The following is a 14,711-nucleotide window of genomic DNA, read 5'->3' as shown; positions in this document are numbered from 1 at the left end:
GAAAGTGCTCAAATAATCTTTATTTCATTCAATTCATCCTCTGTCCCTGTTCTGAAACACCAGAACCACTAATAAGACAGTTTGGCGAGGCCATAATATTCGAGGCCACAGGAAACCGTGAAACTGATGAAAAGTTTTCACCAAAGTACTGAAATATCCAGGCAGCTGTTAAGTGTGCTTTGGAAAATTCATTACAGTCAAAAACACTGAAAATGTTGATGCTGCTGCCACAGTGAGGACACTCAATTTTAGATGTTAACCTGACCGCTGTGACAAACGCCAACCCTTCTAATCAGCAGCTCTGGTTAGCGGGCTGTAGGTATTTACTGCTCATCAGAGGGGAAGTCATTCAAATGCATCTAATGATTCAAGTACACATCTTACCATAAAGCCCTCTATACATTCTATCTGCAACACATACACATAGATTGTATGACCCACCAACCCGCATTAAAAATATACATGAAAAAAATAGAAATTCCTCATCATCATCATCATCATCTCATAATTATGTCTGTAAACAGTTCTTAGCATTCTTTAATTTCTTAAAAATCACACAGTACTGCTCTTTTAATTAGAGAGTAAAATACAATTATTCACCTGAAACGGTTCAAATGTATTTTTCCTCTCAAAAATAAATCAATACAAACATGACAATATTAACTCTTTGATTCTATATCTTAATTAGGCATCTTCTTGTTTATATGGTTTTGTGTTTTATTCCATGGTGTTAAATAAAATTCAAATAAAACACACTCACGCGAAACACCACACACATTTTCTTTTAGGTTGCATTGTTTATCGAGTCAGTTTCTGGTTTGGCAGCTGCAGGAGCCTCTGGGAGTAGAAACAGAGGACGACAGAGGGGACTCATCAGCCCACAGTCGAGGAGAGTTTTTCCACATTATGTCCATGGCTATTTATTTATTTTTGCTTTTTGTTATAGAAGTGGATGCTCAAAGATTAAGATTCAGAGAATTAACCGGGAGTCGTTACATCCTGGAAAAGTGGCTTTACGTGGAAACTGATTTTAGAAATTAGGATTAAAAAGACCTGACTGTCAAGCCGCCGGGCAGCAGTTCAAGATGAGTATCAAAAACAACCAATCAGCACCAAAGAGGGTTTCACTAAGTCTAACATGGAAGGCTTCCACAGGTTCTCAGATGTGCCATAAAGCTTTAAAAATGTTTAACTCTCAATGACACTTCATACTTAACTTTCTCTGTATTTGTATTGATAAAATAATAAAACACCTTCTTCATATCTGAAGATCACATCTGTTGTGTGCACAGAAAACTAGTGTAATGAAGCCGATTTAATCCCACATAAAAGAGGTTTAGCATCGTTTTACAGACGATTCAAAAATGAGTGAAAAAGCACGTGCCTGCTGGGAGCAAGGCTGCCTCTGCCTGTGGGGGTTAAGAATATATGTTGGCCATCTTGAGAATTAATTTGCGGGTGAAGAGCACAAGTGAAAAAGCCCGGTTTCGAGTTCGTTGAGTCTTTGTGTCTCTGACAGCTGAAGGTATTCATCTCAATACAGCCCAGGGAATTCCTCACTTAGTTGTCCATCCCTTCACTCTGTCCTCCTCCCTCTCTCACATGACGTCGGCCCGTTTGTCCCTAACTTTGTTTCTCTGTTTAGTCCTCGCCTTGAAAGCAGCGGAGTTGAAAAGATGCTGTTAAAGAAAAAAAAGTAACAAGATGAGTGCAACAATTATTGTACTTCTCAGGTTGCAATCACACAGGATGAGTTCCTTTCCTGAACCTTCACTGCAGCAGCAGCTCAAGGATGCAACATAAATGCAAGACTAGGAGAAAATTTCAGAAAATGCCATCACATGTTCTAAGGTCAGATTGTTCCAGCGCACAGATTGAGATTCAAGGACAGAAGTCAAGCTGTTACCTTCTCAAATCGAGAGATCCTGTTGCCTTTGACAGTAGCATCCAGGATGAGGGGCGGGCCAAGGCCAAAGATGTCTCTCAGCAGTGGGTTGAACTGCACCAAAGCAAAAACACACACCAAAATGAACAACACATAAATGTCCATCTAAACAAACATGCAGAATTTAATGAATTAACTGAGGTGTAAAATCATCTTGCCTACCAAGGACCTCTATTAATATTTCCTATCTAATGTGCCATTATTGGAAAATGCAGGATGTGTCTGCATTATTGCTCAGTTTATTCATGCACAATAAAACTAACAGCAAGGCAGTGGGATTCGCCCACACATGCAGTATGTGATGCATGTGTAGGTGTGTTCATTGTGTGCGTGTCATTTGCCAAGCTCACAGCCTGCTAATGAAATTGGCTCTGCAGGCACATATCAGTATTTCTACTCAGCTTCTGGTGTTCAAACTAGTATCACTCTATGGAGGTGATGCAAAAAATATGTGGCATTAAAGCAATCACGCGAGGCTGCTGGCCAGGTGGAAGTGACAGAAAACTAGTCGACCGTGAACATGGCTGTATCAGAGGCATATGCAGCTTTACTGGGGCACAAGCTCTATTCCTGTAAGAACACACAAACTCTTTCTGCTGACATAAGCAACTGGTTTCAGTGCATTTTCCTCACCTGTAGGTGGTGTCTAACTCCGGATTCCATGATCTCCTTGAAGGCATCATAGATTCTTCTTCTCATCCAGCTGTCGATGTAAACGCTCTCCATGCCAAACCTGATCTTCTCCTCTGTGAAATCCTCATTCTGCAGAAGAAGAAAGGGGACATCACAAAGTCAAAGCCAAAAAAGGAAGAGGACACAAGGCCAAACCTTTCAAGCAAAACCCACAGCAGATGTGCACAACTTGAAACTGAAAAGACAAACTGTTCAGTAACTGAATTACGAGCACAGGAAGCGAAATCGTTATCATTGCAGATATTGTGGCTGCAGTGATAAAACACACCTCGATGTAATGCAGCACCTCTCTGAAGATGGAGCGCTGTTTCCGCCTGTCGTTCTTGGCTCGGTGCTTGTTGCCGTCTGTGGCTAAACTCTTCAGACACTGACACAGACTTTCAGCGTCCTCCACCTCGAATTCCTACAGTGACATAATTGTTGCATGGAACAATGACATTAAAACCAGAGATATGGGGATACTGGTAAAAGAAGTACATGGCATTTGTTGCAGCAGTGTGTGTGTGTCTGCTCACAAAGGTACACAACTGTCTATGTGCATTTACCTCTTCTATATCTCGTCCCAGCTCCACCAGCAGTGCGATGGTCTCCCCCACTGCTATCCTGTAGTTTACATCACTGCTCTGCAAACATGCCTGCAGTTTGGGGAGGTGACTACAGGAGGAGACAGAGGGAAAGAATCATGATTGGTTACACTACTTGTCACTGTTAACAGCTTTTACATCAGCAATATGATTTACCAAAATGTCACGCCCATGGAAGTCTAGAGAACTATATGACACTGTTTAAAATTAAATAAATGAATGAAACTAAAACTCACAAATGAAAGATTACTATGGAGATTTTTGGGTACTCACACTAACCCACACCGAGGCAGTTTTTTGTTTTTTGTTTTTTTCCATTTTCAACACTGAGAATTAGTTTCACTCACTAGTCAAGCAGCACAGTCAGTCTAGATGCAGGACAGAGGGTGACCAGGAGCGACCAGGCCTGCAGGGCAGCGCTGTGGAGGCCTGGACTGCCGGGTTTGGGTGCGGGCAGCGTTCCCTCTCTGTTGGGGTAGGAAGACATGAACACACTCTCCAGAAGGGCCAACGACTTGACCAAGTCCTGGGAGGGTTCAGTGGTGATGTTACAGGGGAAAAAGAGAGAAAACGTCATGAGGGATGACGTTTAACAGCACAATGTAAATACAACTACCAGTGAAAATCCCAGATAATATAGATAATAAGAGCCTCACAACTGATGAGATTTTATTTGGGAAATCTTTAGAAGGCTTTTAATTGTTGATATAGTTTGGTTTAAACATCAGGTGTGGAGGCAACAATGAGTAAACTGAAACCTCTGAAGTACAAACAGTCAAACTATTCCCCGTGGTGCCATATTTCCCTGTAACCCCCTGCAAGCCATTGAAAATCATGAGTGTCATGATGGATTCAGCCATTGAGAACAAGTCATTCTCACCTCTCCATCTTCAGCGGCGGAGACATAACAGCACATCCCCAAAGCTCTGGCACACTGATGGAGACAGATGCAAGAACAGTCACATGACCTGAGGTTTAATTACAGACAGAGGAAAGCTGCGAATCTCCTGATGCAAACTTGAGGTCAAAACTTACATGACCATTGTACAAGGGTGGCAACCATGACCCTCACCTGATTTCTTTTTTTAATGTTTTCACTACAGAAAATCTCCTGAATGGTAAATATCTGGTTTTAAACTGGGCAACTACTGACTGGGAAAAACCTGACTGCCGTTAATGTCACACAGTGAGAAGTGTCCTCAAGAGACCCCTAAACACTGTCTACTGTTGCATCTTTATGTCTTCTGTTTGTTTCCAAAATTGACACAGTGAATTGAAAGCAGCAGTTGGCAAGAGCCTTACGACGCATCAAAAGAAACCTTGACAGGCTGGGAAATTCTCCTTGAGTGGACAGTCCACCTTAAAACTGAATTTGTCCAGAATACGTTGTGGAGTGGAGTTTTCCTTTAATGTTAACTGAATGTCTGAGCTATGATTCATTTGACTATTAGACAACAATGGAGGTGAGAGTGAGGTCAGCTGGGTGGGAGGAATGCACTGCAGACTTTGCACTCAATAACTTCTCTGCTGAACCAGATGTTTTTGGATTTGCTGCTGTTGCTCCCCATCTTTCATTGTCACGTTGCTGACTGAGTTTTCAGCTGCAGTTCATAAGACTTTGATGCAACATTCCCACAGCTGTACGTCCAAGCAGATGTGCATTCCGTATATCATTTTCTGCTTCTGCTGCTGCTGCTGCTGCTGCTGCTGCTGCTGTGACAGAATGATCATGCTGTAACCAATGTTTTGCACAACACTAGAGAAGGTGTATGTGATTACTCACACTCTGGCGGGCTGAAATGCTGGCACTGTTGTCAATCAGAATGGAGGTGAGGATGGGGCGAAGCATCTTGAAGCCCTCCTCTGCCTCATCTCCACCCCCCAGCTGGATACAGAGCAAGGCAAAGACTGTGGCTGCTGCTGACTGCTCCTCCCCGCTGCCTGGAGGCAACAGAGTTACTTTTTATTTATCACTAACTGCAGCTGTTGTTGACTGCGTTTCAGTTGCACCTTGAGAAACAGGATTACATGTTTTCTGCACTAACACTTGAGGGAAGACAAAACTTTGATGATTTGTGTGTGAATTTATACAAAATCACCACAGAAATAAACTCAACCACCATAGTAGAATATCTGTTCTGTCTCACCTTTCTTAAGGCTCCTTTCCAGGCAGTCGCTGATGGTGAGGCGCCTCTCTGTCAGGAAGTCATACAGCAGCCTGGATGAGAAGGCCTGTCGCAAGGACTCGAGACCTGCGAGACGCGTCTTAGTGCTGAGACAGAAACAGGTACAAGGAGAGGGAGAGAGGAGGAAAAGGTTAAGATATTTAGTAACATCACTTCCTGCATATCTACTCCATTTCACATCTGGTATTGCACCATCACTTTCACCAGCATTTGTCTTCCTGCTTATTTCTGACATTTCCTATTTTTATCATTGGTAGTGATTAGACGAAAGCAAAAAACAAACAAACAAACACCTCACCTCTTATCCATCACGTTGTCTATACACTGCTTGAGTTTGTCTTCTGTTTCCTCCTGGGCAGTCTGCTCATCCACCTGCTCCCCTCCTGCATTTGGCCAGTCAATACACATACTGTAGGATTTAACTGTTTGTAAGTTTAATGCTTCAGTTTAGGAGGGAAAAAATCATGGAAATCATGCCTTACTGTCACATCACAGAAAATGCACTACAAAACACTGCCTACATTTATTTCCTTCAGTGTACATAAGCAGCACTGTGGCTAACATGATCCAAAACAAATAGCACTGCAAAAAGCATGTGCATGCATTATCTGCATGTATGTACAAACCTGTGCCCTCTTCTAGGACCGAGGTGCTTTCGCTGGCGCTGCTGTAGTGGCTAAGAACATCAGATGTCAGCTCATCATCACTGGCACCCGACTCTCCCTTCACCCCATTTCTAATACCTACAGAAAGAAAGAAGACAGATGGCGAAATAGTGAGATGAAGGAATAATGGACAAAGGAGGGATATGAAGATGGTGGTGGGAAAAAAAGGAGAGAGCAAGGGGTCTGTTACATTTACATTCAACTGAAAGCTCACACTTGGAGTCTTAGTTCAGACATAAGCTCTGACTGTTTTGGGTAATGTGAAGGGAAGGGAATGAATCATCTCAGAATCGTGATGCGAGTTAACAAGCAAAAGTCTGAATGCTGTTTTCAGTGGCAGCCGTGTGCTGCTGCAGCATGACTGTTACTGGGTTACTTAAAATCAGCAGATCTAGACGATGCATCTCCATCATGACAAGTATGGTGAGGATGGATTGACAAGCTCACAATCTGCAGATATTAGGGCAGTGACAGGGTGCAGAAAAAGCTTGTAGGACAAGGAAATAATATGCAACACTTGGTCAAAAATAGACTGAAAAGTTTCCAAACAAGAAGCCACAACGTTGTTGGGCAACAACAGTTATTTCCTCCCTTTATTGTCCAAAATGCTGCCTGGTTCTGTATCATCTTTTCCACAGCAAGCTGCAATACAAGGGAGTGGAACTGGAACGCCATGATATCCAAGAACCCTGCGGTAAATCCTTTTTTCAGAGGCTATAATTGTCCGTTTTTGGTGATATAGAGACTTAAATTCTACAGTAAGGTGGGTTTTTTTTAACAGCCAGTTAGGATCTCTATAGATTGGTAAAGGCCTCAAAATGACAGCTGGTTAACTGTGAATGTGAAATAGAGACACCTAGCGAGATATATCCCAAAATTAACCAGAAATTGGCAGGACGCCATTCCCCTGCAGTGACTAATAGCAGGTTTAGGCAAGCTGACTATAGGCTTACTCTGCTCAGCTGTCTTTGTCAGTAACTGTACACCAGCAGAGGTCTTCTTACACGCACACAAACACACTCAGACTCACATGTAACCTCCAATATGCCACTGTCACGTTTCATTATCAATTCCACACGGTAATGAGAGGATACAGCAGATAACCTGAGGAATTTCCAACTCTCCATTATCTTTTACACTCTTACAAGGGCAGTAATTAGTGTTTCAACACAGCTCTGCCCTGTGTGTGTATGAAAGAGTGGGACAATTTGTTACACAGAGCCTGTACTGAACAGGGGATAAGAGCCACGCGAGCTAAGCTAAGCTAACCCTCAGGTTCCTGCTGGCTCAGGACTTTCTTCTGTTGGTGGGATTACTGGAGACCAGAGTGGCCATTCATTTATTCATTCACTCAGTGTGTACGATCCAGAATGGTCAGACTCTATGTGGGTGCATGCGTGTGTGTGTAACCTTGTTCAGGTCAACCAGGACACTCAAGGTAACCCAGAGGTCAGTGCTATTGTTGCAGAAAATGCAACATGGAAGTTGAGTTGTGAGATGCTTTCTCAATGAAAGCATGTTTTTAACCTATTCCTGTAGATTACCTGCAACATTACCAAGTATAGTCCATTCCACTCAGCTTCAGGCACAGGCTCAACGCCTACTCTGAACACGACAAGAAATAGATTTTCTGATATCATTTCGCTGTTTCCACTTACGCTCAGGTAATGAGAACATTCCAGAGAAAATTCAAACGAGCTAAATGGGTAATTGGAACCAGGACTATTTTTGAGCTCAGGGTGTGTAAACTGAGTAAATTGGGCTAAAGTTCAGCAGACCCAACTGTAGACTTATTGTTGTCTCATCTGCTATTCTGCCTTTTCTTTACACTGCGGAAGTGAGGCATTCATGGTGGGACTTATCTTATAACAGGCTGCTGAATTTCTGCTGCGGTTGACAAATATATCCATATGTGCAAAAGTGTCATTTAAATGGCTCTTTTCTTATCTTATGATCGCAACTGCCTGGCAAAATTTTGAGAGTAGCAGAATCATCTGCTGAACCTAATGAACCAAATGGCAAAAATGTACTGTACAATAATGACATAATGGTTGCATGTTGTGTTCCTATTAAGAGCTACCTTTTCACACGTGTCAGTATATCATACAGTCAGTTGTAGAACTGGGTGTAAGTGCTTGTTTGGAGCTGAAGATGATGCTGCTGTGCTAACATGTTTACACGAAATTCAGGGACTCTTGTCTTGCAGAGGTTAAACACATTCATTCATTCAATAGAGTGATAGCTTCATAAGACATACAGCTTTCCATCACAACAAGTTAAACCTGAACAACCATGTTTTCATTATGTAACATTCTGATTTCTTTGACAGAACAGCCCGTGGGCCTCACAGCAGAGATAAAGCCCTGCGAGCCTGTAACAGTCGGTAATTCCACGGGCATCATCCTTGAACTGCCGGTCATTGCATCGGCTTCTCCCTTGCAGCCGTACACACACAGGAACACACAGCTGCACACCTTCCCACGCAGGCCTGCCCACACACAACTCACTTGTGGTAAGTGTGAGCTCCCTGCCAGAACTCACGTGTCATCTCCACTTTGCTCCTTTTTGCTTACAGAGCAATCAGTCACTCCCTGAGGAAGAGGCTCTGCTGACAGACAAATCAGAAGTCAGAGCCAAATGGGTGGGAGCTCGTTTGAGACCCCGGGCATGGCCTGGTAGTGCAAGCTTTAAATACAAGACTAAATTAACCTGTGTTCTCTCTACAAGCAGTTTGCAGTGGTTCCCTAAGGAATATTACCCTCACAGTTAAGGAGGTTTTATGCAACCCAACTCTTATTTACCATCATTCGTTTTAGTTATTGCCATTTTCATGTAAACATCCAATTAACATGGTGTATAAGAAAGCATTTACTTCGGAAGGTTGAATGTTTCTGTTGAGAGACAAAGACCGAGCAGCAGACAAGCTTTTTTATCTATTCCCTCACAAATAACATCAGATTTTGTCAAATGTGTTGCTGTATGTAGACATCTGTGGAAAGTTTCAGATTTGAACTATAAATCAATCAAACATTACAGGTATTTATAATAAAAAAAACACAACAGCAGTCAGGCAATGTAGGATGGGAAAGTCACAGAGTAATAATGACGCAATTACAAATTAAACCCACTCTTCAGCAGATCAAGCAGTGGGGCGATCTGAACACAGCGTCAAAAATGTATTATATTTACATGACACAAACATATGCATAAGAGCCACTCCGAGAAACAATGGATGCTTTCACCCAAACTTTTCCACTGTCAGCGAAGGTAAGAAAATGAGGCTGGCTGGTCAGACAGATTTCAACCAAATTAATGGCAAGATGGGAACACCCCCAGACTTGGGCAAAGTAGACAGTGATAAAACAAGACCAGATGTTAGCAGCCACTTGTAAGGAAACAGGTTGGGTGGATGTCAAGGTCAGATGTGGACAAACGTCCTTTATAGTCCTATGATGTTTGTCTTTTCTACAGCAATCAATATCATAGGGGGCATTAGCCCATGGTGTTCAAGCATGGCATGCATGTGGAAACTATGACAAGAAAGAGGCTGTGGTAAAGTCAGCCCATCAGTCAATACGGTACGCAGCCTGAGTGTGTAACGTGAGTGGGTGGGAGGAGTTAAAACTTTGCGGGTTGCTGGGTTTACTGCATGCAGTGTAGTGAGTTTCAAGAGCTTCTGGACAAGCCTGGAGAAGGACACGAAGCTGAGGTCAGGGGTCAAGGGTCAGGAGTTACCTTTCAACGAGGCTTTAGCCGACAACTGCAGCTGAAGAACCTCTTGACGAAGAGAGCCTGGAGATGATTTATGGATGGAGGAATGAATGGATGGATGGATGAAATAAAGGGTGTATGGATCGAAGAAGATCGGTGGACAGATGCATGGGTGAACGGGAAGGTAAAATGTAGGAATGACCATGACGGAGAAGAAAACATAAGAGACAAGCTCCACTTTCCCAATTCATTAAATGTTGCATGGCAACACAATAACAACACTGCACATCTCAGAAGCCCTAAATTAACTCATCATAAAAGATGACAAACATTATGGAAACACCAGACTAATACTCCAAATTGGTCTATGTCTTTATTGCCCTGTCCCTCATTCCCTTTTTAATCTTCATCAGAAATCTACACTCCCCAAAAATGTATTTGTGTGCATTGAGGCGCTGGCACGTGCAGGAAACGTCACTCCATAAAACGTGAGGGGGCTGTAACAACCTCACAGGCACATGCATGGTCAGCAATACGGCTGTATATTGAGACAAAACGTGTAGCTGTGACTCCGGAGCAGCAACTTTTAACTGCACGTAAATGAACTCAGCTACCCTGCTGCACTTGTTGCACTGGTTGTTTCTCTTCAACACGGTTTTCATCTACCTGTTTTAAGCGGCATGGCGTCGCAGCTAAAAATAACATGCGGTTAACCTTAACCCTACATGTGCAGCTTTAGCAGGCCGGGGTCCTGAATGTCACAGATCTCTATCAGATGAATGGCACTTTGCTTCTGCGCGTATATAAACACATTAAAGTCAGTGGCTTCAATGTAAACTGTCACTAGCGGAGTGCGCTGCTAAGCTGCAGCACTAACTAAAAGCCACATGGCTTTAACGTCACATGGCTGACAGCAAAACAATTTATAAGTCAAGTAGCTTAAATAAACGTCGGAAGAGTAACCAGTTGTCTCGATGTATGGCTATTCACGGCAGACAGAAGAGGTCCCCAAACTGCTACCGCGCGTGCGGTTTTTGCGCCTAAGGTGTGCCGATAAAGACGTACAACGTGAAACTGTTATTAACGTTCAAATCACAACTGCCAGTGTCATAACACTCCTGCTGGTTTCATGCCAGAAGCTGGAAGGTGAGTTAGCATGGCCTCTAACTTGCGGCTACTTACCCGGCTTGCTGGAGCCACGTTTCCCCTTTTTACTCCGTGGCATTTTGAGCCGCGCTTTGATCCACAGTTCACAACAAAGCTAGCCGAGGGAAGCTAGCTAAAGTTAGCCTGCTTTCAGTCCAACTGTCAAGTCTGCTCTTCACAGATTTGACAGTTGGTTTGAAGGCGGCGGCAGCAGAGGGCTGGATGGACTCCGTGGTTTATGTCGACAGCTGGGGACAAAGCTCCCACAATTGCACCGTCTTCACACTTTTCTTGACACTTTGGCTAACGTTTGCTAACGTCCTTTACGAGCACCAACCACCACCACGCTCCGGAACTCCCCGCTTTCTTCAGTCTTGGAATAAACAGTTGTGCGGTGGCGGAAAAAGTCACTTTCCTCAACGTTTTTCCACAATCTATTATCTATGATTGTCCCTAGGTAATCTATACGTAAAACCAGGTTGCGACAGTAAGTATTTTCCAAAGTGTTTGGGACGGAGTTTTGAGCACGCTGTAGTCGCCAAGTCCACCATCTTCCTTTCAGTAACTACTGAACAGACCGGCAGCCGGGGTTGCCAGGTTAGTTCTGCAGCATCCCCCGTTTCCGGTATGTCTAAAACCAAGCCCAGACCTGACGGATGAGACCCTTGTATTTAGATTTAGGTGAATTCTATGATGGATATAATTCTAAGGGATGGTCAAATTTGTGTCAGTAACGTCAGAATACTGCGCAAAAAACTGATATAGTGGACCCTGTGTTAAAACAAAACAGCGACTTCTCAGAATTAAAACGTTTTCATATTGATTTTTGAAATATAAATCTGAATATAGGCATTAAAGTCTGACTTTCAAGCATTTTTCCCAACTAGTTTCAAACAGGCATTGTTCTACCCAAAGACTTATGTGCCACGATTCGAACTGGGTGTCTGTGGAGTTTGCACTTTACTAAACGCACCAGTGAAGGATAGAAACAAATTTGTATCTCGAAACATCTCTCAGAGTTGAATTTGGATAATAACATTTTAATATATACTGTCTAGTTATATTAGTGTAATGTGTAATTTCTTGTTTCTCAGTAACACAAATGCAATTTTGTGGGTCCTGCTTTTTGACCTAATTGAGACATTCTGTCATGCAGAGACTCCAAAATATAGTTTTTAGACCGTTTTTCAGTTTTGTGATTACATGTTGCATTTCTTGAATTGATATTACAATACATTATTTGACCATGATGCCAAATCAAAGTGTATGAAAAGAACACACAACACTGGACCAGTGAGTTTGACAAGACAGATGAACTTCAGTGTGTCTAACCATCCTCCCACGGTCAACTTTTAACCTGTTAGCATGTAACAAAAAGTTTCATGTTAATGATAGTGAATGATTTCAGAACAAAGACATGTGAGTGGTAACACTAAATCTGTCCCTTGAGTGAGACAGTCCTGATGCTCAATGTGTAAACTGAATAAATCCTGAAAGGATCGGTGAGTTCAAGATCAGGTCACTGTAATCATTCCTCCTGTCCACAGTGGCTGTGAAGTCATCCCTTCTTAATGCTAGTACTTCTAACTTTTGAATGTCACTTTTATTTTTCCAACGTAGAGCATTTACATTGGAAAACAAAGCAGGGGGATACTGGAACCACTGGTGGTTAATTTCAAGTTAAGGCAAGAAAGAAAAATGCAAATTTAGTAAACAAGTTCTATAGTTCTACAGAAAGTGAATACACAGAGAGTATGTTCAGGTTTTTATGGACAGATCAAAAAGTCTAATAACAGACAACACTGGTTCTGCACTTCCTAACCACAGAGTTAAAATGTGCAAACGGACATCAAACGTCTTAAGTGTATATGGTTGAGTTGTACTCCATTTGGATGGCTTTAAAGTGGGCTGAACGAGTCAAACCTAACAGAACTCTGATCTGTAGAGACTCTGCATCTGCTCTGTACAGCCTAATCACCAAGACCTATATGAAATTATGGAAATACACTCACATGTAGCTAATTAAACAAGACACTGTGGTTACACTCATTTGGATTCCTGCACACAAGGGCATTATGGGTAGTGACAGTGAACAAAGCAGCCAAATAAGCTACTGAAAATAAAGCACAGACACCACAATCAAACTTTCAAAGTCAGAGGGAAACAGAATGACAGCAGCACTGGGATCAGGAGATAAGAGGAGGACAAACACGTGCAATGAAAAATAGATTATCTGCATGTGTGTTTGTAGCTCAGCCCCACTCTCAGTCAAACAGAGGAGAGACACAGAAACAGTGGTGTGACCTGGTCACTAAGTTTATATGGAGTCTCAACCTCACACTCTACGCACTGTGATTGGCTGGGGGTTGCACACCAGCTGCCCAAAGGCTGACACCCAGAAACATCCCAAACACAGCAAAATAAGAAAGTAACAAGATACAGGCAGAGGGCATAGATTCACACACGTCAAATGGTTCATCAAAAATGATTGACAGGATTGTCTTTGACTCTATAAACTGTTTTTGAGAAAAATCCTAATAGCAGGCTTACACCTTTAAGCAAACTGGGTTGAGGGGAAGAATCTGACAACGTGGACACTTTAGGAGTTAACCAGCTCCTGAAGATGCCAGTAATGCAACACCAAGGATACAAACTGCTTAAAAATGAAGTGAGGACGACAAAATGTACTTGATAGGGCATTGTAACAAATGAAAAATGGTAAATCACCAGGATTTGATGGAATAATATGAGAACTTTTAAAATAGTAAAGGCCTGGACATTATCTCAGTCCTTTCTAGAGCACCTGGCTTGTGTTTGAATTCGAAAAATGTGAATTGCTACCTCTTTATACTTGTACTGATGCAAACATTGAATCCATTCCTGTTCAAACTGAAATAAAATGCCTTGGTATGAATCTATCTGAAGATAAAAATAAAAGAGAAAAAACAAACAATGAAGACAACATAGACAGTATGAAACAACCTCTTAATCATTGGCTCTTATGAGATCTTTCTATTTCAGGCAGAAGGAATTTCTAAAATCATTTATCCATGTGAGTATGTTTCTCCTCAAATGATTAAGAAAATAAATTCTGTAATTTTCAGTAATATATGAAAAAATAAAGTTCACTATCTATGCAGATCTCAGATAATGAAAGACCACAGCGATGGTGGCCTGAAAGCTCATGAAAATGACAGCATGATTATTTGGGTCAGTCTGGTTCCATGTACCAAAATGTTTATTCCCGAAAGCTGGAGGGTTAGAATCTTTATTGCAATGTGATTTCCAGATTTCTAAACTGCCTATCAAGCTGTCATATTTCCATAAACAGATTCTGTATTACTGGAAAATGATATTTACCCATAATTTCAAACCACATGTCTCCATCTTGTGGAATAATAGAACCATTACAATTAACATGAAGACCTCATTTAAACAACAGTGGTGAAGTGGCAAAAAACTCAGAACTGACTTTATCCTGACGGCCCTCTTTCATTGTCCTCTTTATCTTGTTTGTACCACATGGAGAACATTGGTGAGGTGCTGTGTGTCAGACTTACAGCCTTCTTCCAAGAAAGAAGCCAGGGAGAGTTCACATTGCCATTTGTTCAGTCTTTATTTTAAAATAAGCAGAAAAATTAAGCTACCTGAACTGAAGATTCATTGAGGTACACATTGGTGAAAAGAAATGTAACCACAAAGTCAGAAGTAGTATTTTAAAATGTCTTTTTCTCATTTTAAAATTTCATAAAAAAATAAGAATAATAAAATGAGTATTAGT

General features: G+C 41.9%; 1 protein-coding gene across 2 annotated transcripts; it reads right to left on the bottom strand.

The window, feature by feature from the left end:
• On the bottom strand, positions 1-11,538 carry ifrd2 (interferon-related developmental regulator 2). 2 transcript variants are annotated; one of them, XM_070969273.1, is made up of 13 exons: positions 10,967-11,538; positions 9,809-9,865; positions 6,035-6,151; positions 5,707-5,791; positions 5,370-5,494; positions 5,006-5,163; positions 4,103-4,156; positions 3,570-3,748; positions 3,184-3,292; positions 2,907-3,041; positions 2,579-2,707; positions 1,907-1,999; positions 1-1,679 (listed from the first exon to the last, which is right to left on the bottom strand). In XM_070969273.1, the coding sequence occupies exons 1-13, from the start codon at positions 11,007-11,009 to the stop codon at positions 1,599-1,601; spliced, it is 1,365 nt and encodes a 454-aa protein (XP_070825374.1). In that variant the 5' UTR covers positions 11,010-11,538; the 3' UTR covers positions 1-1,598. The 2 variants fall into 2 exon arrangements, with proteins under 2 accessions (XP_070825374.1, XP_070825376.1); XM_070969275.1 differs by lacking the exon at positions 9,809-9,865 and having other exon boundaries at positions 10,967-11,135.
• Positions 11,539-14,711: the final 3,173 nt, after the last annotated feature.

This window comes from Chaetodon trifascialis, chromosome 8 (assembly GCF_039877785.1).
Source record: "Chaetodon trifascialis isolate fChaTrf1 chromosome 8, fChaTrf1.hap1, whole genome shotgun sequence".
Classification (NCBI taxonomy): domain Eukaryota; kingdom Metazoa; phylum Chordata; class Actinopteri; order Chaetodontiformes; family Chaetodontidae; genus Chaetodon; species Chaetodon trifascialis.
Note: the sequence above shows the minus strand (reverse complement) of the source record. Positions and strands in the feature narration are given on the sequence as shown.